The sequence below is a fragment of the Rhinopithecus bieti genome, unplaced genomic scaffold, assembly GCF_001698545.2.
Source record: "Rhinopithecus bieti isolate Rb0 unplaced genomic scaffold, ASM169854v2 scaffold_15087, whole genome shotgun sequence".
NCBI lineage: Eukaryota > Metazoa > Chordata > Mammalia > Primates > Cercopithecidae > Rhinopithecus > Rhinopithecus bieti.
Genome location: NW_016808547.1, coordinates 1015136 through 1041364, shown reverse-complemented (window position 1 = coordinate 1041364; position 26229 = coordinate 1015136). Strand labels below are relative to the sequence as shown.

The 26229-nt window shown below is 40.5% G+C and overlaps 1 protein-coding gene across 1 annotated transcript in view; it reads right to left on the bottom strand.

Annotated features, from left to right (window-relative positions):
• TMC3 (transmembrane channel like 3) overlaps window positions 1-3611 on the bottom strand; it is a 40936-nt gene extending 37325 nt beyond the window's left edge. Inside the window, exons 1-2 of the mRNA XM_017886815.1 lie at window positions 3523-3611; window positions 2119-2265 (exon numbers count right to left, since the gene is read on the bottom strand). Of these exons, the coding sequence (XP_017742304.1) occupies window positions 2119-2265; window positions 3523-3611 (236 nt within the window). The remainder of the gene's footprint in view (window positions 1-2118; window positions 2266-3522) is intronic.
• Between the last annotated feature and the right edge of the window lie 22618 nt (window positions 3612-26229).

Below are 26229 nucleotides of genomic sequence, written 5' to 3'. Positions count from 1 at the left end.
AGCCATCTTGGGGCTCTGGATGTGTCACATGGGCCAAGCAACATGGCAGAAGGCCTGGCTTATTCTTTGGTTTCTGAAGTGTCTTGACAGAAAAGTTACCATTTGTTCTGCTCTGCCCTCAAAGTTAAAGAGACTTAACCACCTATTATTCAGATAACAACTGATCACCATCATTTTGGAATGATTTAGCAAAATTCTAATAGAACCTATGTCTTTTTTTTTTTGAGACAGAGTCTCCCTCTGTCACCCAGACTGGAGTGCAGTGGCACAATGCCGGCTCACTGCAAGCTCTGCCTCCCGGGTTCAAGCAATTCTCCTGCCTCAGCCTCCTGAGTAGCTGGGACTACAGGCGCCCACCACCATGCCCGACTAACTTTTGTATTTTTAGTGGAGACAGGGTTTCACCATATTGGCCAGACTGGTCTCGATCTCCTGACCTTGTGATCCGCCTGCCTCAGCCTCCCAAAGTTCTGGGATTACAGGCGTGAGCCACCGCACCCGGCCAAGAACCTGTATCTTTTCTTTTTAAAGAGTAATTGCTCCAATGATTACTTTGGTGAAATTACTATGTTTCAATACAAGAAAACACTGGACTTAGAATCAGAAATTCTAGATTTAAAGCTTAATTCTAGCACTCAGAAACTGTATAGCTTGGGTTAGTCTCTTAACATCTCTGGGTATCAACTTTCTTGTCTGAAAATAATAATGCCATTCTTACTCAAAGAAATGGAAACAACAGCAGCTGATAACAGACATGAAAGGCCCATGAAGGAGAATTAATTGGAACCTTCTGAGGATCAAAACTACGGATGACTTTAGCTATCTTTCACAGTCACCTGAAGAGCAGTTTGGTCAGACTGGAAGAACATCACCTGGAATGCAAATCTAAGGAAGAAATGATTTGATGGGAAAGAAATGTAAGCCTAATACATGGTTGATATGGAGGTAAAGAGATGTCTACTTGGCATCTAGAAAAGAGCAATGAAGATGAAGATAGGGCAGTGATTCTGTCTACACAGCAGGTGTCTGATGATCAGGTGTAGTGTCTGCTTTGCCAGGAAGCTCCATAGCACAGGTCACAGTAGCTCAATGGTACAGGCCATGAAGGCTACTCTGCTAACTCCCTTTGCTGTGACCCCAAGCATCAGAATCACTATTCCTTACTCACTCTTAGTGAGTGACTGTTATATACCAGATACAATGCTAAGCACTCACAGGGTTCATCCCATGTATTCCTTCAACAAAGTGCCATCAGTGGAGCCCAAACTTGAATGTGCAAAAGTATCAACCTAAATGCATGTTAAAAATACAAGGACCTTCTCCCATGGTTTGATTCAGTAGGTCTGAGAGCAATCAGGGATTTTGAGTTTTTAACAACACCTGGAGAGCTTAGTGGTTGACATTTTTGGAAATGGACTGCAGGAAGTTAAGGGCTGTTCCTCACCATCGCTTCAACTTTAAAAAAGAAAAGAACTGGTATTCAGAGACATTAAGAAAATTAGTGTCACGTAGATAGAAATTGGTAAAGGTAGTATTCGAATTAGGGAATCTGTTTTTAAATCTTTAGCACTTTATTGTATAGACAGACTGTTTAATATGACTCTAAGTATCATAATAATCTGGCTTCCTATAAAGGGTTTTTTTTTTCAATTATTTTTTTACTCAGAGGGTGGTAATAGCCAAGCAGCTAAAATGAGTATCTCTTTTCATATTGGCTTACTGCTTTGTCTCTAGCGAGAGAGACGAGCTTGGAGAGAATATTAAAATCTAGTGTTTAGAAAGGAGGCAGAAGATAAAAGACTCTCCACCAACACACACACACCCAGCACAGACACACAACTTTATACTCTCTCTTTCTCTGTGTCTCTCTGTCTCTCTTTCTCTCTCTCTGTCACACACAAACACACATGCATGCACACACACACAGACACACACAGAGGAACTGGCTTCTGGACCAGCTAGACCTCTCAGATACCTTTGTGACTTTGCTAAGTCAGGTCAAGAGTGACTGAGCCACCTCTCTCACATGAGTCTTTATCCTCGTTCCCGTGGGCAGGGCAAGGTGGTTTATCGGAAAGCATACTTGTAATGATCAATAATGGCCATTGAGGCCCTTACCTCAATGCCCTCAGCTTCTGTCCCATAGTCCAGGGTCTGCAGCGAATGTTTGCCATGAGATCTTTCTGGAACTGTATATTCTGGAAGATTTGTTCCGGATCATTGCTGTCCCCTGTTTCATCAGCACTAAAGCTGTCATCCAAGTTGCTGAATGATCAGGGCATTAAGGAGGAAATCTGATTAGAAGAATTGTTTCCAGCAAAGATCACCTTGCCCTGGACACAAGTTCAGCATCTCACTGCCCTAGGGTCATCTGTATGAAATGTGTATGTGTTTGTGCATGATTGTGTGTGAGTGTGTGTGTTTGTGTAAAGGGAGGGACCCAAAGAGACAGATAATTTGGCAGTGTCAGTAGCCTGTTGAAACATTTATTGGATTCAATTACTTCCACTGGGTCATTAGAAGATAATGATTTCTCAGGGTGCATGATATTATCAGAAAACACAAGATGAGACAAGAGGGTACTTATGTACTCTTGGATTCCTGAGTAGCAGCAATTGGGTAGGCAAAATAATTTCTTTTTCAGGCTCATTGAAATAATCAGCTAATTTTAGAGGCAGGACTCCTGTTCCCCAATTCTAAAGGTAACATAAATACAATCAAAACTTCTGCCACTCAGAAACCCCTCTTCACCCTTTCAGGTCAATTCATTTTAAGCCGGAGATAACCAAGGCAGAACCAGAATCTTTCTACCAGCGAAAGATTAGCTAAATAAATTTACATGGGCGAGATATTTCAGGGACATAGATATTCTCAAGAGGAACAATTTTCCAACATGTAGCAACATTTACTCCCAGTTACACTTAATATGCTTCATCCTAATGCAACTTTTTGAGAGGAGTTAAGAGTATTCATCTATGACTATTAGACATAAAAGATTTCCTTTGTCATTTTCTAATTCATGTTGTTTTTACTCATTAAGAGGAGAATTTTTTTTTCAACTTCGTCAAATTAAAGGGCAGCTGTACTAGACCTTTATAAATATTTAACAAATTCGAATGGCACTTTCGTCCACTTCTAACTAGCCTGAAGGCTTTTCCAATAAACACTTTATTTATCGTGATAGACATATTATCCACTCTCTCTTGATGTTGCTGATTGAGTGAACATAGAGAAAACAGGGAAACATATCTGTGGGTTTGGCCAGCCATAAAGCCAGGTTGGGATGCAAGCTTTCGGATTCTGACCTCCTGGTCAAGAAGCAGCCAAAAGAACCATTTCCCTCCATGCCCATTGCTGAGGTTGCCATCCTAGTTGTACTACAACCCGAAGAAGTGAGATTCTGAGTTCATTCTGAAGGACAACTGAGCAGGACAGGGACTTTTTCCCTGGCTCTGGTGACCCATGCATTCCTTCCTCACACACCTGACTCCTCTGCCCAGCTGATGAATGGGGCCAGCTCACCTGAGCAGCAGAGATTCCTGGTAGAGGTAGCACTGACTGGCATTTCTCCGGATGCCTCTATAGCGCTGGGATGCCTTTGAGGTTTTCATGGGAGTTCAACAGACTGCTAACGATCAGAAGCTGGCCAGAGAGCTGGGAAGTTAGCAGGCAAGGGTCTGTTCCGAGGTTTCTGAACAGAAGCAGCGGAGTTTGCTCTGCCCGCCAGTTCTCAGGAACAAGACTGTGTGCTTGCAGCTGGTGCTCTGAGTAGGGAAGAATCCAGGAGGCCAGTCATGCATATGCAATGTTAAGGTGGCTGTAGCTGCACAGATTGGCTGGAGTCTAGATAGCCAAAGGTTTGACCTGGTGATCTACAGATCGCTTGGTGCGGCACAAATGATCACATCCATTAACCCCTTATGCCCTGACAATCCTGGATGGTTTGCAAAATACTTTACATCTTTGACCATGGCTGGTGTTCACAAAACACTGAGGGAGTACAAAAGGCAAGGCTTAATTTCCCCAGTTTTTTACTCTCATCGAAGAGGCTTAGAGACAGTAAGGACCTTGCTTGTGTTCACAGTGGAGTTGAAGAGAGGCACAGCCATCACATTTTATTTTTTCTTATTTAGTTTTTTCTCAACATAGTTTCTATTTTGAAAAAAGTCAAACCCTGAGAAATGCTAATGGAACAATACCAGGAATATCTGTACACTCTTAACCTAGATTTACCAATTGCCACATTTTGCCACAATTGCTTTATTTCTGTTTGTATCCTTCCCCCACCACACACCATTTGAAAGTAGATTGCAGAAATAATGACACATCAACCCCAAGTACTTTCAGCATGATATTCATAATAATCAAATTAACGTCTTATCACATTTTACTTTTACCATACATGGTCATATTAATCAGCACGATAACTATGAGACTGAGACTAAAAGAAATGAAAAGACTTCCTATAGCATTTGGTAAGAAAGGAAGACTTTGATAGAGATTAGACTCTCACCTTGATATTCTGAAAATAGGTTGCCAGCTATAAAATGGGATGAGTAGCTCATCCTAGTGCTTCAGCAAAGGTCAGCAGCTTCTCCTCCCCTTTCCCAGCCATCAGCAGAATGGAGCCCGGTTCCTTTGTCACCTGCAGACTCTCACTGTTAGCCATGTGTTGGGATTCTCTGCCAAGAACCTCTTTCCCAAATCCAAGACTTGACCAGTTTCACAGTATAAACCTCTATTTGCTACTTAACAAAAGAAATGGTTTGACTACAGTGAGGTTAATTCCACCTTTGTATTAACTGAATGGGAAGGTGCAGGACTGGAATAGACATGACCCTTTCTGTGTAATATTACCTACTGCACACTCAAGACTCAATAAATGGGTGAATAAATAACTGAAGTGGACACCAGACAACAGAGCAGAAAGAAAAAAAAAATCCATCAGCAAGTTCAGACGTGGGGCTTCGGAGAGAAACTTCATTCATTTGTTCATTCAATCCTCCACTAATTCATTAGCAAATAATTGGAAAGCTCTTACCACACACTAAACTGGCAAATGTAAGCAAGAGCCCTAGCCCAGGGGTCCAGGGACCATCAGGCAAGTGTTCAGACCTAGGGTTGAAAGCATGGGAACGAAGTGGAAGGCTGAGTGCCAGAGCTGGCCTTGGGTCAGAGATGGATCCGGAGCCTCTGGGACCAGGTCATCTGTCTGCCAATTTGCTTGAGGCCATTCAGCCTGATGCTCTATCTGGTAACATTAGATAAAATGTGTGCTTATCAAATGGACAAATGGCTTATAAGGATTACTGCTAGCCCCACTGGGATTTTTTGCATTCTTTCAGAGACCTTTACTTATCTCAATCATTCCTGAACATTTCAAATATTTTTTTATCCTACTTTTTCCAAAGCCCCCCTGCCTTATTTTGAAATATTTACTAGAAAATTTAAAATATTTTATATTAATCTCATTCAATTAAGTATTCTGAGCATTTTTGTTTCCTTTTGATGTTATATATACATGTATATTGCAGGGGAGGTAAGGAAAGGTAGTAGCAAATTTTCAGTACACAGGGATTTATTAAAACAAATTAGAGCAAAATCAATCATTTTAAAATTTCATATTCATTCAGGTAATTCTCTCTGGCACTATAGGTGAGATAAATAAATAAATAACGAGATTCAGAAAATTAATTCAGAGATTAAGAATAGAGTTTATTCGAATACAGAACTTGAGGGTAGCTACCCGGGAACCACCAACTCCAAATAAATAGGATCAGCATTCCAAAGTGGAGAAGTTAAGGTTTTACTTATACAGGCAGAGACAAATTTTAGCCGGATTGCATTTTCTATATGAGACCAGTGCATACGTTTCTATATGACACCAGTGCCTGTGGTGATAGATTGCTGCATTCCACGGAAGATGACTTTATTACTCTGTGAGAAGGGGTAGTGATCTGGGTAGAGGGGTCTCATCTCTGATGCCATTTGGCCTTTCTAATTATTTACAGGGAAGAAAAGGCAGAAGTTGCAGCTGTGTGCCACATGACTCAGGCTGCAAAGTCACATTCTTCTCAAGGCTTAGAATAATTTCAAGTTCCAACAGCATTAAGTTTAAATTAATTTTAATAATTAAGTAATTTATTAGTGGGGCGAGGTGGTTCATGCCTGTAATCCCAGCACTTTCGGAGGCCGAGGCGGGCGGATCACAAGGTCAGGAGATTGAGACCATCCTGGCTAACATGGTGAAACTCCGTCTCTATTAAAAATACAAAAATTAGCTGGATGCGGTGCTGTGTGCCTGTAATCCCAGCTACTCAGGAGGCTGAGGCAGGAGAATCACTTGAACCAGGGAGTCAGAGGTTACAGTGAGCTGAGATCTCACCACAGCACTTCAGCCTGGCAACAGAGCGAGACTCCATCTCAAATAAATAAATAAATAAATAAAATAAAATTAAGTAATTTATTGAACCTACATGAAGATAGGTTGAATAAAAGATATTTAACTCTATTTTTAGTATCCAAATCATAAATTAACTGAGATAACTAAATAAGAATTGCAACTTTTGATATGAATCAATTGTCCTTGTTTTTTGCCTAATTTTAAGGAAATGTTGATTTCTAAACATTTTTATTATGAAGTTAATGCATAATCATCAAACAAAATGGAAACAATAGGAAAATTAGAAATAGCAAAAACCACCTAGAACAATATTGCTCGATGATATTAACTATTAATCTTTTCAGCTTTTAGAAGTGCATGTTTTCTTTATATTTATATATTTTGTGGCTGTACTGTATATGTGTATTTCTCTTACCTTTTCCATTGATTTTATATTTAAAGCAATTTCCATGTTTTAAAAAAATTTTCTGTGGGCATATTTTACCAATAGGCTAATTGAGTGGTATATTCTGTCTAGGATGTGAAGCGTTTAACACTGTCCCATTTCTCAAACATTCATTTTGTTCTCCCTAGTATCTTTTTTGTTTGTTTGTTTGTTTTGTTATTTTTCTGAGACAGAGTCTCATTCTGTCACCCAGGCTGGAGTACAGTGGCACCATTTTGGCTCACTGCAAACTCCACCTCCCAGGTTCAAGCAATTCCCCTGCCTCAGCCTCCCAAGTAGCTGGGGTTACGGGTGTGCACCACTACGTTCAGCTAATTTTTTTAGTACAGACGGGTTTTCACCATGTTGGCCAGGTTGGTCTCAAACTCCTGACCTCAGGTGATCCAGATCCACCCACCTCGGTCTCCCAAAGTGCTGGGATTACTGGCGTGAACCCAGCCCCCGCCCACCCTTTTTTTTTTTGGCCATTGATATTTTCTGCTTTTGCATCATTTCTATAGAATTAGTTTTCGGAAGTGAAATTACTAGATCAAAAAGAATATTATTTAAGAAAATTCAATGTTGTCAAATGAATGTTGCTCCCTTTACATTTATATTGATTTAATGTGCTTTTATTATTATTGGTAAAGTGAGTTTTTAATCAAAAGTTCACATTTGTCTATGGTCTGTTTATGGTTTCCTTAGTCTGATTTTTACAAACTCCCTCTAAGTACCCCCCGGCATTCACGTGGGCAGTGTGTTCAAGGCGAGTCTGTGATTGCAGCCTCTCATTCTCCAGCAGGAGGGACTTGGATGCCCTTCCCCATTTCCTCTCCAGACTGCCGCTCCTCTGGGTGCTGAAGGGCCAGGCAGAAAGAGAACATAGAGAGGATGTTGCTTTCTGAATGCAAGGAGATTAATTACTCCACATGCATTGACTTCCTCTGACAATTTGATTAAAGGTTTTAGATGTGCTGGATACGTTTAAGTTAAGCCAGAATTTGTATGTAGAGAAAATGACTAAAAATCCAAAAATCAAAAGGTTCCAAATAGTGTCAAAATGGGCTAAAATTATCATTTCCTAGATCCACTGCTTACAGGGTGAGAGAAAGAAGGTAGTGAGGGAGATAGAGATAGCAAGTGAAGGCCTAATTGTATAACATATAAATCTCTTTCGGTTCTAAAAACAAAACAAAACAACAATAAAATTGAGTTATAAATCCCAGAGGGTTTCATCAGAAGTGATCTGATGGCTTAGCTTACAGGGACAAAAACATTTATTTCCTACATCATCAATTAAAGAGTTGTTTTCCTGCTAAGTGAATTCTATTCTGAGAAATTAATATCCCTGGCCACATCCTAAAATTTGTGTGTGAGTCCAGTGTGTTCCATCAGCAAAGCCAAGGTCTCTTATCTTAGTTATCAAATTTTTAGCTTTGGATTTTGCAAGACAACCTTTCCCATTTCTGGGATATATTTACACGTCTGTTATATTGTTTTAGCAACTCCAAAAGCTTTTGCTTGAAGTTTAGAAATATGTTTTGGGTTTGGAGAATATTTTTTTAGGGAAGATTCTCAAGAAGAGATTGTTTTCAATTACCTGAGTAACAGCTGAATTTGTTGAAGCATGAGAACCATTTTATTTTATTTTGGATTCCACATGAAATCATTAGTGGCAAATAAGTTTGAAACTGTGCAGACCCTCTGAGATTTCCCTTTGGGTCCTGTGATACTCTGTAACTCTGTTACACTTTTAGAAAGTAGTCTGAGATTCATAGATGGGTTGGTGGGGGTAGGGGGTGGTGTCCTTTGCTACACTGCCCCTTGCGTTAAGTGAAGATAGACTGTCATCACCACAATAGAATCCTTTAAAAAGAGGATCGGATCATCAGATAGGTTGCAGTTGGGATACAATTATAATGCTGCCCTGTCCCATCAGCTGTTAAGCTTCCTCAAGGAATGAGATTCCTTTTCATATATGAGTATATCTAAACACATAATCTGTCCTAGGAGAAAGAAAAAATTGAAGTTTCTAAAAAACGGGGGTAAAGGAAAGCAGCTGAATTCCTTGTCAAACAACTATTTAGTAATTGGCTGAGAGTTTTCTTGAATGATTTTTAGACCGTTTGTATTTTCCCGAGTATTTGGGGAATATTAGAAAGCACAGCCAACGTCTCTCAGGAGGGATGAGCTCCTCCTCTCAGCATTTCTTCACATCCTTATAGAAACGCTATGTCTCCATCAGCAGATGGAAGCCAAACAGCATCTGGGATCAGCTGAGACAACAGAACAGAGCAGATTCCAGACAAAACAGTATTTACAATATGTTGATCTACTACCAAAATACGAAGTTTATCATGTTTTGCTTTGTTCTTGATGTGATATTTTAAAACCCCTTCTTTTAGAAAATTATCTTTATCTTCTCCCCACATCTCTTTTCATCTTATATTTTCATTTTAAAATAATTAATGGTCAAATAGCGATTGAGGTATACAATGTGATGATTTGATATATGTATACGTTTTGTAATGATTACCACAATCAAATTAATTAACATGTATTTTTGACGTATCTTTTCATTTCTTGTTTTATAAAGATCTTTCAAATTCCTTTGCCTTCACGTGCAAACCAATTTAATTCCCCAACGCAAGGCGTTTTAAAAATTAAGCTACTCCTGCCCTCTTTTTTCGCTTTCAGTACTTTGCCTTCTTTTTAAATAATATTTTCATAGGTCTAAGTGACACTGCATTTCTGCCTCTACATTTGATGATTTTTGAAGAAGGAGAGTTCTGTTGTGGCATGTGTATATCCAGAAATAGTCTTCATGCATAAATTATATTCCCGCCTTAAATCTCATCATATATATGAATGCCATGATGATCTTTACAAATCATCTGGGATTTTATATTACTCATAATTTTGTATTACTCATAATTTTATATTGCTTGTTTAGAGATTTAAAAGCCTGATGAAGGAACAGCTGAAACCAGAGAAACAGCAGGTGAAAGTAAATTTATTTATTTTTTCTTCCTTTTGCCAACATTCTGCATCACCTCTTGTTTCCAGCCTCACTTTCATTCCAGCAGCTTCTAGGGTGTGGCTGTGGCTGTCTGGCTTCCCTTCTATTGATACCTCTGGCAGCCTTTGAGGGATGAGGGGGCTTGGGGGTTTCCACTGCAAACATGAGGGAGTCGGTTGAGTGCTTCTTTGTTGAGGTGAGCTTCCCTGATGGGGTTGAACCCTGTATATCAGAAAGAAGCCCAGCCACCCTTTGCTATTTCATAGTGAAACATTGCATTGAATCTCCTGGAGCAGACATAAATGAATGTTGTGGCTCTGGAGTGGTAAAAGAGATTGTAAATAAACAGTCTTCATATCTCCTGGGGGTGCTTTTTACTGAGCTAACATAGCTAAGCTGGAAATGTGTTTTCCAGTATTTCATTCTCTGTGTGGTACTGGTCACAAAGAGACTTGTGTGTGTAAATCTTGGAAGGTGGAAGAGAAGGAGCTGCCATTTTGTGTGCTCTGAGGTGGATAAAGGGCACCAGATGCTGTGGCAGCTCACATAGGTCTGTCATCTGCTAGCCTTGCTTTGCAGGTGGGGCTGTATCCTGAGCCTCGCACAACTTCAGCTCCCACTGGAACTCTTCCTTCAACTCCTCTGAGCCCTGGGCCAGATGTGTGTACAGCTCCATGGTGAAAGCCACTCACTTTTCCAGTAGGTAATCTGCATCTTTTGGGTCAGAGGTGGTGAGAAAGAGGTGGGCTCTATTTCATCCTTTTGAGGGGAAATGGGAAAATACCTTTTGTCCTCTATTTCCTCAATTTCACACCCAACTCTCCTTCCTAAATCCCCATCCAGGCGACATAGAACAAATTCAGCCCAGTATCAGATACAAAACCAATACTTTACTGAGATTTCACAACCAGTCTCACCATTGTGCAGATCCTAATCCCTGTTATAAATTCTATATATGGTTCTGTTTCTCCAATTGAACCCTGACTGAAAAAGCTGTTCATGGCTACTCTTGCCTGCAAATTTTATCTCTTGAATTCGTAGATGGTTATACTGCTCTGCCAAGACTGTTTGACTTCCTGAACAGAAAGCGTAAATGGTAAAGTGTGGATTGTGATTCAATCATTGATGATCTACTGCAGTTGGTAGTTTGGTCTGTCTGAATTACATCTTAGAGAAGCTCATTGAAATGTCTTATATAATGACATACTTCCTTTTCTCCAGTGTTATTTAGTGTTCCCTTATTTTTATAGCCCTTGATCTTAGCCTTTTATTTAAAGCTACTGAGGGGATTAGATTACTCTTGCTGTATTTCTTGGGATTATGCTAATCCAGGTTTTCATTTTACCATGCCAATCTCTACTTACATTTTTTTAACTCTTCCGGTTTCCTTTATAAAGTCACTATCTCTTCTTATTCTCTTAATCTGCATCTCTTATTTCAGAGACAATGATTTCCTTTTATTTCACTGAGTGAGAGAAGCAAACGTCTAAAATTTACATTCTGCTTTCTGTAGAAAGTTCCTTTCTAAAATCTGCATTTTTCTCCACCTCTGGCATTTTCTGCAGAATGCTGCAGAATTTCTCTGTTTGCCCCCCCATCCTGTGGGTGAGTGTTGTCCGGCTTCCCTCGCTATTCCCAAGAATGCTGTGGAACTTTAACTTTCATATGCTTACTGGTGGAGGCTGCTGCATGATTGCTTTGTAGGCTGAGGGAGTGGAGAAAAAGGTGAGGCTGGGAGCACTCTAAAAAGAAGAATTAGCTGTTTCTTCTGTTGACTCCTTCCTCCTTATACAGGACGACAGTTTTCTTCTTGTATTCCTTTATTTCTAGTGTGTTGTTTGTGTGTTTGTTTTTTGTTTGTTTTGACACAAAGTCTTGCTCTGTCGTCCAGGCTGGAGTGCAGTGGTGCCATCTTGGCTCACTGCAACCGCCTCCTCTGGGGTTCAAGCGATTCTCCCGCCTCAGCCTCCAGAGTAGCTGGGAATACAGGTGTGTGCCACAACACCCGGATAATTTTGTATTTTTAGTACAGCCGGATTTTCACAATGTTGGCCAGACTGGTCTCAAACTGGCCCTTAAATGATCTGCCCATCTCAGCCTCCCAAAGTGCTGGGATTACAGGCGTGAGCAACCGCGCCGGCCACTTCTTGTATTCCTTTGTTCAGCATGGCCTCTTCCTCAGGTCTTCGATGTGGCTTAGTGTCCCTCTCAAGAACTTTTCCACGACAAGGACAGGATCTCACCACAGCAGAGAGAATCAGAATCAGTGAAAAACACCCATGCCTGGAGTCTTCTTGTTTGAAACGGCCACTCTTGTTTTGATTCCTCAATCTAATTCTGAACTTTTTTTCTTTATTGTGGCAAAATACACATAACATAAACTTACAGGCTACAGTTTTTAAGTGTCCAGTTCAGTAGCATTAAGAACATGCACATTGTTTGGCAATCATCACCAGTGTTCATATTCAGGACTTTATTCATCTTCCTAAATGGAGGCCTCCATACCCACTCAACAACAAGACCTCATTTTCCCCTGCCCCCCCAGTCCCTGACAGCTGCCATTCTTTCTGTCTCTATGAAGCTGATTACTCTAGGTACCTATGAGGGTGGAGTTATACAGTATTTGTTTTTGTGACTGGCTGATTTCACTCAGCATAATGTCTTTGAGGTCCATTCATGTTGTGGCATGTGTCAGAAATTCCTTCTTTTTTAAGGCTGAATACTATCTCACCGTAGGCATATTCCACATTTTGTTTATCATTTAAATGTTTTTAAGCTATAGCAAGAAAAGGCATGGAACAAGAAACAGTCCCTATCTCTCCCACAGCCCATCTTCATGTCTAGCCCATGCACCTCTGAAATGGTAGTGTTGGTAGGGCTCTAGATACTTCCTGTTAAATGGGCTGCAAATTCTCTGTAGATGAGGGTTCTGACTGAGGGAACTTTCTTTAATCTCTTTCCATTTCACCAAGTCTCCTGGAAACTTCTTGAAACATGATATGGTTTGGCTGTGTCCCCATCCAAATCTCATCTTGAACTGTAGCTCCCATAATTCCCATGTGTTGTGGGAGGAACCTTTTGGGAGATAATGGAATCCTGGGGGCAGTTTCTCCCATACTGTTCTTGTGGTAGTGAATAAGTCTCATGAGATCTGATGGTTTTATAAGGGGAAACCCCTTTCACTTGGCTCTCATTCTGTCTTGTCTGCCGCCATGTAAAATGTGCCTTTTGTCTTACACCATGATTGTGAGGCCTCCCCAGTCACATGGAACTGTCAGTCCATTAAACCTCTTTTTCTTTTTCTTTCTTTCTTTTTTTTTTGGACAGAGTTTGGCTCTTGTCACCCAGGCTGGAGTGCAGTGGCGTGATCTTGGCTCACTGCAACCTCTGCCTCTCGGGTTCAAGTTATTCTCCTGCCTCAGCCTCCCAAGTAGCTGGGACTACAGGTGACTGCCACCACACCCAGCTAATTTTTTTGTATTTTTAGTAGAGACAGGGTTTTGCCATGTTGGGCAGGCTGGTCTCAAATTCTGACCTCAGGTGATCTGCCCGCCTCGGTCTCCCAAAGTGCTGGGATTACAGGTATGAGCCACTGCGCCTGGCCCTTTTTCTTTATAAATTACCTAGTCTTGGGTATGTCTTTATCAGCAGCATGAGAACAGACTAATACAAAGCATTAATACAAAGAACTTAATACAAAGCATTTAGTAAGTTCAGGCTCTTTTTTTCTAGTTTCTAGCATTGGTACAGATTTGCTCCTAATCATTTAAAAATAATAAATATAATATTCTCCATTTCTGGTGGGTGGAATTCCCATATCCACACCACTTTCTTTCCCCTTCCTCTCTCTGCTTGTGAGGGCCTCCGAGTTTATTCTTTCACTCATTCATTACATAAATACTTACTAAGTACCTGTGCTGTGTTGTGTTATAGCATTAAATCATATGCTACAACATTTTCACCAGACAAGGTCTATGGGTTTTGGAAAAATGCTAGGCAGTTTCCCTGAATCCCAAGCAGGCTTGTTCAGGCTTATTTAGATAAAATGGGTCTGACCTGGAGAGTCAGTATTTATGGTGTGATGCACTTGAGTAGATCTTATTAGCATCTACTAATGAGATTTGAACATTAGCATGCTAATGTTTAAATTCAGAGACTATTCTGTGTCATTGAGATAGGCAGAAGAATGACCCCCCCAAATCTGTCTACATCTTAACCCATGAAACCTCTGCATATTTCCTGATATGGCAAAAAGGGAGGGAGGTCCTTGCAGATGTGATTAAGTATTCTGAGATAGGGAGATTATCCTAGATTATCTGGGTAGGCACTACAGGTAATCACATGTACCTTATAAGAGGGATGAAGGAGGAGATTTTACTGCATACAGAGGAGAAGATGATGTGAAGATGGAGCACAGAGAGACCTGAAAATGCTGGTGTTGAAGACTGCAGGGGTGCAGCCACAAGCCAAGGAGTGCCTGCTCTCACCAGAAGCTGAAAGAGGCAAGGAATGTCTTCTTCTTCTTCCACAGAACCTACAGAGGGAGTGCCCTGACAACACCTTTATTTGGGCCCAGTGATACTATCAAACTTCAGACTTCTGGCCTTCAAAACTCCTAGAAAACAAATTTCTGTCATTTTAAAGTACTACGTTTATAGTGATTTGTTACAGCAGCCACAGGAAACTAATCCAGCCACTTTATGTCCAAAACGAGGTTAATAAGAGGGAACCTGTAAGTGCATGCCTTGTTCCAAGCTTACCAGAGATGCTGCACCCTTCCTGTTGTCTCTGTGGGTTTGCTTCCTAAGATTCCAATCAACCCTTGCACCTGGTGATCAACTTTCCAACTGTCTTTCAGAAAAGGATTAACTTCTGTTTTTTGACTAAATCATTTCCAGCAAACTGTATTCTTGTGAAAGCTTACTGTTCATTTCTGCAGGCATGAAGGGAGGTGGGGCTAGTAAGTCTCAGCCCCTTCTCTGCAAGCCTGCTTTAAACAGCAGCAGTGACAGACATGGCATGGTCCACCTTCTAGTCCTTAGATATAAAGCCAAGATAAACAAGTTTAATTGATTACCTGGGGTCAAATTCCTTTTTGTGCTCCAGGTACTGAGGAGAAGGCATTGTATATGGGACACTGGAAGAGGTGTGGGACTGTGTGAAGCCGGCTGTTGGGCATGGTCCACCTTCTAGTCCTTAGATATAAAGCCAAGATAAACAAGTTTGATTGATATCCTGGGGTCAAATTCCTTTTTGTGCTCCAGGTACTGAGGAGAAGGCAGTGTATATGGGACACCAGAAGTGGTGTGGGACTGTATGAAACCAGCTGTTGGGGGCCTGTGAGAGAAGGGGGATGAGAATGTATGAAACCAGCTGTTGGGGCCTGTGAGAGAAGGGGATGAGAACGTGATTGGTTTTGAAATGATCTAAAATAGAAACTTCACAGATGGCCTCTGAGAAATTGAGACTCCATTCTATAAAAAGGCACAGAGTCATAGAATTGTAGTGCTAGAAAGGCTCTGGTCACCTGACTCAACCCCCTATTCTATAAAAGACAGGTCAGAGACCTCAAGAGATGCGACTCTCCAAGGCTGTCCAACCCATATGTAGAAAAGCTGGGACTTTTTGAAGTGTTTCTGTGAGAATGAAAATAAATACCTGTAGAAAGCTCAGAATAGTGTTTGACGTAATAAGTGTTCAAAATGTTTGATTGTGATTGGTTTATTTAAAAGATTGGGCCACCCAGATTTCCAACATCGAAAGTGAAGTAACAAGAATGCTAATGAAATATAACCTTTTACCTAAAATAATGCAATCATCAGAGTCTGTGTGTTCCATCTGCCTCTGTGACTACTACCCAGTCCAAGCCACCATCACACTTTGCCTGGACTGTCGCAGAGGCCTCCTCATCATTATCCTGTTTCTTTTGACAACTTCCAAAGACTATTTCCCTCCCAGCTACATCCCATTCTCCTCACAGCAGCCAGAGAGTTTTTTTTTTTTTTGGAAAAAATGTAAGTCAAATCAGGTGCCTTCTCTTCTAGAAACCTCCAGTGACTCCTTTTCTCAGTCAGAGTAAAAGCCACATCCCTACCCAGAGCTACATGGTCCAACAAGAGGGACCCCGTGCTGCACCCTGGAGCTTTTCTCCTATAATTTGACTGTCTTGCTTACTCGCTCTGGCCACACTGGCCTCCTTGCTGTGCCCAAATACAGCAGGCCTGTGGCCTTGGGGGCTTTACATGTGTCTTTTGCCCTGGTTGGAATGTTTTTCCGTATATGCTCAGTTACCTGCTCGCTTTCCTCCTTCAAGTCTCTTCTCAAATGTTGCCTTATCAGAGGGTCTTTTTGGCCCCCCTACCTACCAGAGCAAACCACCAGCCCTTGTTGGCTGCCTATCATGCTTTATTTTTCTTTGTAGCATTTATCCCCACTGGATATTAAATATGTACATATTTACACCTTGCTAGTCTATCTGTTCAGTACAATACTTTTACATGAAAGTAAAAAACAAACAAACAAAACACAGTTTACACATTATATCTTTCTTTTAAAAAAACAGAACTTACTCTATTTGGGTGAATAAATGAAAACTGAGCGTATCATTTGTTCTGTGTCTCCTAAGAATCTAATTTATCAACCAAAATAATCTTCCTGGGAAGATACAATGAACACTATGCTGCACACATAAACACACCGCATCACCCCATGTAGATTATTTTGGTTGATAAATTAGATTTTTAAAAGGCTTGGGGGTCAAATACTCCAGGCGTCAAATGCGAGTTCTACTGCTTGCTAGCTAGGGTACTTTCACAGTGAAAGCTAGGGAGCTTTTCCTGACTGTCCCTGAGTCATTATTTCCTTATCTGTAAAACAGAAATAACTTTGCAATGCTGTTGTAAAGATTAGAAAAATTGTATAGGAAAGGCCTAGCACAGTGCATAGGGTGTAGTAGGAACCTAAAAGCTGAGAGGGATGTTTTGTTCTTGTGTCTATGATAGTAGTGTCATTTAAATCCCACCATGAAAGCATGGCCAGAATTGTTTAAGTAATTTCATATGAAATATGTGATAGCCATTATTATCATCATTCTTGACATTATTTTAAAATCAGCATTAAAATTTGGTGAGAATGCTTTGAGATGAATTATTTTTTGCAAACTGACCTGATTCATGTAGAGAACTGCAAACAAAATATTTTGCCAATATATTGATTAATGACATAACATACATACTGTGTGTGCTCTTTAATCCAGCTCCAAATGCAAATAAAAATTTAAAAATGCCCTCCCTGTCTAAGAAACAAGCCCAAACAGTAGCCAAATACATATGTAGAATTTAACTCAGGGTGTCTGATTTTACTGTAGTTGCCCATGGATGGGAGAAGCAGCCTGCCAAGGCCCAGAGATGCAGGGTTTAATTCCCAGAGCTCATGGGAAGCTGGCTGATTGGTGAACGCACTGTGTAATTGAACATGTGCTCCCAGCCCAACTGCAGGAAGGATGAAATTTGTTAAGTGGTGTCTTTCATGAGATTAAAAAAGGAAGACAAACTGTCACTGGTTATGATAGGGTCTTATTAAATTTCTGCCCTACTAATTTGGAAACTGTGAGAATCCAGACTTGGCATATACGATACAGAAAAAAAAAGTGCAATTAAACGCTGACACTTGGAAATTTTATATTATGGTGCACCCCTAGATGCTAGGGCCGGTTGTTGATTTAAGTTTATTTTGTTTCAATTCTGTGTATCTATTTTTAACCCTTAGTTGCCATCTGCTTGAGCGTTGTCCTGGTTCACTTTCAGTATAAAGCTCAGAGTGCAGAAATAATATCCGAGTGCCAGCTAAACCACTTGGGTGTTTGCAAAACGGAGTGAGGAGGATCATGAGGGCTGTGTTTCTGAAGAACCCACAGAGGGAGGCAGCAGGGATGAACTGCAAAAAAGTGGCAATCCATGCTGCACGCATCAGCCCCACAAAAGAACAACAAAATCCAGGAGCAGGGAGCTGAGCTACTGTAACTGAGAATAGCTCCTCAGTGGGGATGGTTTGAGAACAGTGACCTGGGCCTACATGGCCCCTCTTGGAGCTCACTGGAACCCTGCATACATTCCCTGTCTATTGACTTCACACAGCAGTGGCTTAGCTCGGCTGAGAAACAGGACTGTCTGTTCCTCTTTGTTGGTTTAACCATATGATACACAATCCTGTAAACAAATTAATTTCCTCTGGGACTTTTGAAAGCATCCTAACTGCATTATCATTTTTTTTCTGCATAAAGGAAGCTTAGCAAGAAAACAATTATGGGATGGACTTCAAATGATCTCCAAATGGCCATAAAATAGAGATGCAGTCAACAGAGATGCAGGAGAAAAAAAATTAACAAGATTTCGTTTGTTAAAATCTAGGATTCATTTGATTTTAAAGCTGTGTGACCCACTTCCGTTCTTTCTCCCTTCCATCAGCTTTCTGCACAAATCTTTGCCACTCTCATTTTTAACATTTTTATTCCTCCTCTACTGCCCAGAGCCTTTCTACTCTGTGTCCTCCAATTCATCCTAAAATCAAGACCAAGGCAGAATTCTCGAACTTGGCCTACTCTGAGAAAAGCTGACATGGCTGGGACAGGGAGCCTGTGTAAATATTCCCAATTGGTAAGGAATGAGTTTGTACAATCTTTCATTTATTCTGCCATCAAGCATTTACTGGCTGTCTGGTTTGTGCCTGACCCTATGCACTTCCTTAGGAAATGGAATAAAAAAAAATACATGGCCTTCTCCTTAAAGCAACTCGATGCTTGGTGGAATGACAGACAAAGCAAGAATTGAAACAGAGTGAAGTGACTGCTGTGATGGATGACTGCTTAGAGCTAGGGAGGGGTAGAGGAGGAGAGAGAAGGAGTATTGCTTAGTTTGGGTCTTGAAAGATAAGTTACTCTTCTGAAACTACAGTAGTATACTGTTGAGGGGTACAGGTGGACCATTCAAGACAGAAAGCTGCAATGGCCTGTGGGGACAAGTGGGAACTGCCACCCTCCTCCAGTCACTCAGGCCCTAAACCACAGCTGCAACAGTCTATCCACTTACCTTCCAGCCTCACCTTCAGGGCACAAGGGAGAGAGTTGCCAAAGAGGTGGCTGCAGGTAATGGGGTACATACATTTGGATACTGAACACAGAGAAGACACAGATCTAAGGAAGCAGAATCCAAGGCTTAGCTTAGCGCAATGCAGGGAGCCCAGACCCTGACAGCTTTGTGGTTAAATGGGTCCCTAAGACCTAGGAGACATTGCTGGATCAAAGCCAAATGAAAGTTTTTATCAACCCTTGAAGTGGGCTCTATGCATTCATTCATTAAGTGTAATATCATTCATTCAATAATTCATTAATTGATCAATATTTACTGACACCCACAATGTGCCAGCCCCTTGGCTAGTTTCTGGGGACACCATCCCAGGCACCCAGTACTGGGATCTTCTGAGGACCCTGTATCATAGCTCTGATCAACCAGGGGCCATAACACTGTTATGTCCTGTTAACACTTCTCCTGATAAAACTTTAGTGACCTCCCCTCCCTCTACTACCCATCATTGCAAGAAGACTGCACCTACTTCTATCTTTCAGTGTAGAATTCAAGGACTGCCTTCACCTGTCCTCCTGTGAGTCTCCAAACCCATCTCCCTGTCTATGCAGTGTGGACTTTCCTTACAAAGAAGCTGCCCTATTCACTGCTGCCTCACCCCCATTGTCTGATTCTCCCTCCTAAGAACATGCTTTTATCTTCTGTTTGCTGATCCAGGTCTCAGCATTCTCCCCAGAAGCCATCCACAACCGCTAGATGCCTCCTACGTCAGCCTTCTCTGAACTTGTCAACCTCAGCAGGTCCAACACCGTGTCTATATCTTCATCTCTTCTCTCCTTGTTAGTCCTCGAGTTGCCCCTCCTTCTCACTTTCCTGCTTCTCTGGCTTCACTTGCTTCAGTCATGCAGGCTTAGAACCTCAGCCTTACTAGTCAACCCCTGTCCCAGCCTTACCTGTTGGAAGATTTCTGGAGTCACAGGAAGAGTGCTGCAGACACAGAAGCTCTTTGATGAGGTATCTCCAGGTGTTACTGTAATAATGGATAGAGGAGAAAGTACAAAGTCTTTAGTCTTTTCCAGAGGTTGAGCTTGAAGTCTCATTGGGATGAGGAAGTTAGAAGAGCTTCAGTTTCCTTGATCTTATTAAAATATATGAACACTTCTTCATCAATTATCAATACCATCTTGTCTGAAAGCAGACATCTGGAAGTGGTCTAATGTCTTCAGTAGGAACTCCCTTCTTTTCTACCCTAGCTTCCTCTCCACATCCCAATAGGCTTAGAGAGTCTTTTGGCTAGAAAAAAACCTTAGAGCCTTTTATTCCAAATCCCCACTGATAAGTGAAAGAAGCCAGTCTCAAACGGCCACATACTGAGCCAGGCACGGTGGCTTATGCCTGTAATCGCAGTACTTTGGGAGGCTGAGGTGGGTGGATCACCTAAGGTCAGGAGTTTGAGACCAGCCAGGCCAACATTATCTTCACAATTTTTATGTAAATCTAAAACTATTCTAAATACAAGACTATTTCAAAAATATAATGTCAAACACATAAAAAAATGAACAAAAAGCTTTCAGCTGTCTTTCCAAATATCATCTCAGACCCTTTTGGGGTTTATGATATTTCTTTTGTACAAAGTACATGTTTACTTTAATGACTTGGAATATAATAAATAATAACAGCAAAAGTTAGCATTACTGAGTACCTGCTGTGTGCTATTTATATCTGTTAACTATATTAGCACAGCTCTAATATAACCCTGATGATAACAACAGTTGAGGCATCAAGGAAGGGACAAGAAGGGTTCACCCATATCTGATTTTCCTCTCCTTCCTGGACACATGGAAAATGATACTCCCCAACCAGCGCCTTTTTGATTAAGCCACATCCCATGACTAGTTCTAATGACATGTTAGGCAAAATGAAATGTGTCATGTACAGGCCAAGACCATAAGAACTGATATAACCCATCCACATGTTTTGTCTCCTTTGGAAGTGAACATGGAAGCTATGAATTGAGATGGCAGAACCACGAGATGGAAGGATGCTGGATTTCTAGGTCACCACCTGGAGGAGAGCTTCCCTGTTGCATCACTGGAATCTGATGTGAACTAGATATTAATCTTGATCATGTCGACTTGAACCTAATTCAACACTGTCTCCTACAGGCCTAAGACATCATATATACTGCATAATATATACTGTATAATGATAATATATTTATGTAGTCTTTATTGATATGATAAATGATTTATCTCAGTTTTATTAAAAAAATCTCTGAAAGAACATTGGCTCCAAGGAATAACAATCACAAAAGGATTACAGCTTTGTTTAACACTTTTTGCAAATCCTTGAAGCTGATCTTTCTGGTTGTTTCTAATCCCAATAGTCAGCCTAAACCTTTCGGTGTAATCTCACATATTCTGACCTCTGTTATTTCCTGCTGCTTAATGATCTTTCTATAAATTGTATGGGAAATGAAGCAAATGTAATTACAGTATCTGCCAGCCCTGATGCAGATAAATAGGTAGGAATCTGGCCAAGTGTCTCCCCAGGCTAGCCTTCGGTGTCTTTCACTCACAGCAGAAAGAAACAGGCCATAAATTACAGCACTGATTTGTTCCAATGATATCATTAGTTCCTGGAAAACAAGGATCATGAAAAACCCATTTCAAATGAACATATGAGTCAATACCAAACAAGCATCTTTTGGAACAGAGCCCTTGTAAATTCCTACTAGAATTCTGACTCCTAAGTGAATATCTGTGGATCGTCAGACCACAGAAGACTTAGCTCCAGCCCATGCATCTGTCCCGTCAGACCACAGAGTTATAACCAGGCCTATTGAAAGAGCTGGTTACATAAGCCAGTCAGAGATTTACCTAGGTGAGAAAATAAAGATTAGATGGTTTGAAGCAGAGTTCTGGCCCTTCCAAATCAGACCCCCAACCCCTTTCTTAATTCTATAGTTTGTAGGTTTCAAAGGAGAAGTTGTAATAAAGAGTAAATAAACTAACTTCTTTTTTTCTTACAGTTTTTGCTTGATAATGTGAGAATAAAAGCAATACCCTTCTTTGACCTATCCTAGGATAAAATGCAGGTGGAGAAAAGGTTTTCCCTATTGTCTTTAGCCTTGACACAACGGGAATAGGAAAAAGAATTTTCCCATCTGGGTTGAGTGGATGCAAATAAGTGTTTTAAGGTACATTTGTAGGGCACACTCAGCACTTGGGGACTGAGGTGCTTCAAGAGAAGCTAGAGACCTAATGTAGGATATAGAGGCCAGGCGGACACACTGGAACACAGAAGATGACAGCTTTTGAAAGAGCTCAAGATTCGAATTTCTTGAACCAGAAGACAGATTCTCCTCCATGTCTGTTCACACTTTCAGACTTGACTGTGCATTAGCCCTCTGTTCCCCACACCTGCCTCTGGACCCTTGGATCGTTAGACAATCTGACTTCATCAACCCTTATCCTTATTATAGTGATATGAAATTTGAAATTGGCATCTTCCACAGCCAATTCTGGTCACTATTCTTGTTACTTTTACATATTAACTGATATGTAATAAAGAATATGCCTGGCTTTGTCCCTGCTTCCTGGGAAGTAGCAGCAAAACCTTTAGAATTTCTTAAGTCGCCAGGGAGCCAGGGGGAGCTAGAGATTGAATTCAACTGCAAGGCCAATGATTCCATCAGTCATGATTGTGTAATGATACCTCAATAAAAACTCTGGGCACCAACGTTCAGTTGAGCTTTACAGGTTGTTAATATTCTGATAATGTCACACATTGATATGCCAGAAAGGTAATGCATCCTTACTCTTTGGGGATAGAACAACAGAAGCTTTGTGTTGAACTCCCCTAGACCTCATTATATGTGTATCTCTTTCCCTTTGGTTGGTTCTGCTGTGTATCCTTTTGCTGTAATAATACTACAACTGTAATTTATAGGACTTTCTTGAGTTCCATGAGTCATTTTAGTGAATTATTAATCCTGACGGGGTTATGGGAACCACCAAATTTGTAGCAAGCTGGTCAGGAGTAAGAGTGACCTGTGAGCCTTTGAACTCGTGTCTGGTGTGTTTAGTTTGTGTAGTCTTGTGGAAAACTGTGTCCTTAACCTGCAAAGTTTGGCTCAACTTGGTAACTGGTGTCAAAAGTCAGTGAAACTAGGCATAATTAGAACTCATGGACATTCACACCCATTCCACGTCAGTCACATGCTTCCAAGGCCTTACTGAGTTCCTTTTACACATCTATCTTCTCTACTTTGGTTCTTATTCCCTATGATGGCAAAAAGAAATACAATTGGACTCTAAGATGATGGTGACTCATGATGCCTGCTCCCTTCATTGCTGCAGATCTTTGGTTCTTATTATCTCCTTTTACACATCTATCTTCTCTACTTATGAATAATATTCCACTCTCTGATCATACAATGACCTATCCCAGTTATCAAACCGTTCTTCTCTTTGCATATATCCTTTAACCACAATGAGACATTTGAACTGTTAACTTTTTCATATATCAGCTTTTGTCTTTCTCATTATCTTTCCTGTTCAGACTGAACTCCATAAGTGATCTCTTAAATTAACCTTTTACAAGTATTCTTGATCTTCTGTCACTCTTGACTTTCTGGACACTTGTCATACAAAACCGTAATTCAGAATTAATCCTAACATGTGCCTGAGCCCTTCTCACACATGAATTGCTGGACATCTGTTTAAAATCATTCAAGTATGCTATATTAATTGATAGTCTTTATTTCAAGTGATAGAAAATCTACCCCATTATCTTAGGCTAAAAACTGTAAAACACTGATGAAAGAAATAAATCTCAAATATTAATGGAGAGATATGCTATGCTCATGGATTTAAAACTCGATGTTGCAAAAGTGGCAATTCTTGTTCAAATGCAGGTATTCAGCCCAATGTCAATCAACAGTCTATATTTCTTTTGTATAACTTGACAAACTAATTTTGAAATTTGCATGGAAAGGCAAAGCAAAAAATAGCCAAAATAACTTTGAAAATGAAAAACAAAGCCAGAGGACTCATCCTATATGATTTCAAGATTTACTATAAAGTTTTGCTAACCAAGACAATGTGATATTAGACAAATGATAGGCACATGATGGACTCTCTGTTCAATGGAACTGAACAGAAAGTCTAGAAATAGTGTATAGTCAATTGATTTTCAACAAAGGTGCAAAGACAATTGAATAAGGAAAGAGGTTTTTTTTCCAGCACATTGTGCTAGAAAAATTGGACACTCATATGCAAAAGATAAACCTTGAACTATACCACACACTATAAAAAAGAATTCAAAATAGATCATAGGCCTAACATAAAGCCTAAACATTTAATATTGCTAGAAGAAAACAGAAAATCCTTGTGATGTAGTGTTAGGCAAAGATTTCTTAAATACAAACCCAAAAGCATGATCCATAAAATTAAAAATTTGATAAATTCGGCTTCATTTAAATTGATAATGTCTGCCCACTGAAAGACATCATTAAGAAAATGAAAAGATAAGGCAGAGTCTAGGAGAAACATCTGTGAAACACATACCTAAGAAAGAACTTGCATCCAGAATACACAGAAAACTCTTAAGATTCAATGATAAGAAAACAATTCATCCAATTAAACATGGGCCAAAACTGTGAATAGTTACTTCACCAAAGAAGGTCTATGAACGGCAAATAAGTACATGAAAAGAAGTTCAATATTATTAGTCACTAAAATCAAACTAAAACAACAAGATGACACTGTACATTTATTAAAACAAAGGAAAAAAACAATTGCAAATGCTGGAGAAGATGCTGAACCACTGGAACTTTCATACAATACTGGTTGGAATGCAAATAGTACAGCCATGATAGCATTTGAACAAGACAAAGAGACAGAGATAAAGAAAAATAGAGACAGAATGCGTTGAAAATGGAAAGGAAAGAAAAAAGGCAGAACAGGTAGACTATTATTATCCTCCCTTTCTCTACCTTCCTGTCTGCACCAATTCCTAGGTCTCACAGAAAGATGTAACCTGGAGAAAATGAACAAGCATATGTTACATCCAGACAACCAGATACAGCACATGTGAACTTCAGAACAACCTTATATAGTTGGGCAGGATAGTTCTTGTCCTGTTATAGATATGAAATTCACCGATGTATGCATCATATTTAGTAGACATCTACAGGGTTCTCCCTGTGCCCCATAAATTCTACCTGTTCCCTAATTATTCCCTTGAAGGAAAGACTTTCCTTCAAAGACTCACAATTCTGTAGGAGTTCAGGGTCCATCCTGTGTTTCTGGCATAGCCAAAATGTATCCTGGACCACGGAATGGAGGACGTCCACATGGTGTGTGTTGGATGGAGGCTTGAGTGAATTCGCATGGCATAGACAAATGTTATTTTCTCTGGATAATTTAAAAACAGTGGTGACCACTTTCTACTTTTGGTTTCCGCATGATGGCAAAAAGAGATAAAATTGGACTCTAAGATGATGGTGACTCATGATGCCTGCTCCCCTCATTGCTGCAGATCTTTGGTTCTTATTCTCTATTATCTACCTTGTCCCTTCCTTCTATAATCTCCCCAGCTCCTGATATCTAAAGGCAGGACATTTCAACTCTTTCTATCTTAAACTTAAACCAGTTGCCCATCTTCATGCCATTCAGCTTTTCAATGTAACCATCAAGTACCTGCAGCCTTTCTTTTCTAGTTCTGCATTGGATGATTGATTTTTCATTGACTTTGTGGAGGCAAGAGGATACAGGTAGGTAGTAAAGACTCCAGGATACCAGTGATGACATTATATGATGCTAAAGTGTGTGTGTGTGTGTGTGACGTGCACAGCCCTATTTTACTTTTGAGACTCCGAGACCCAGTGATAAGTGAATTGAGCAAGGCCACACTAAGACAACTGCTGCCATTTTGGACTTGAAGAGATTCATCTTAGAATACTGAAGCGAGAATTTTCCCCTTCACCTTTACAATCCCTGATTGGGAAAGATCTTTCCCTGTGATAATTAATTGGCCCCAGGCCTTGCCCTACTCAGCAGCAATGGATGAGTAGGAAGGAAACTTGGAGATAATAATGGCAGCTTTCAGGGAATCCCATCCTGAAGACATTACCTTCAAGACCAGAAAGAAAAGTTATGCTCTCGTCATTTTCCTGCATGTTGGCCCTACTACTCAGCCCTTTACCCCCATCCCATCCTTCCCAACAATGAGGAGTTGTTGAGTTACCTTGTTAAAGAGACCGAATGATGCTGCCAGCTTTGTCCTGTAAGGAACTACT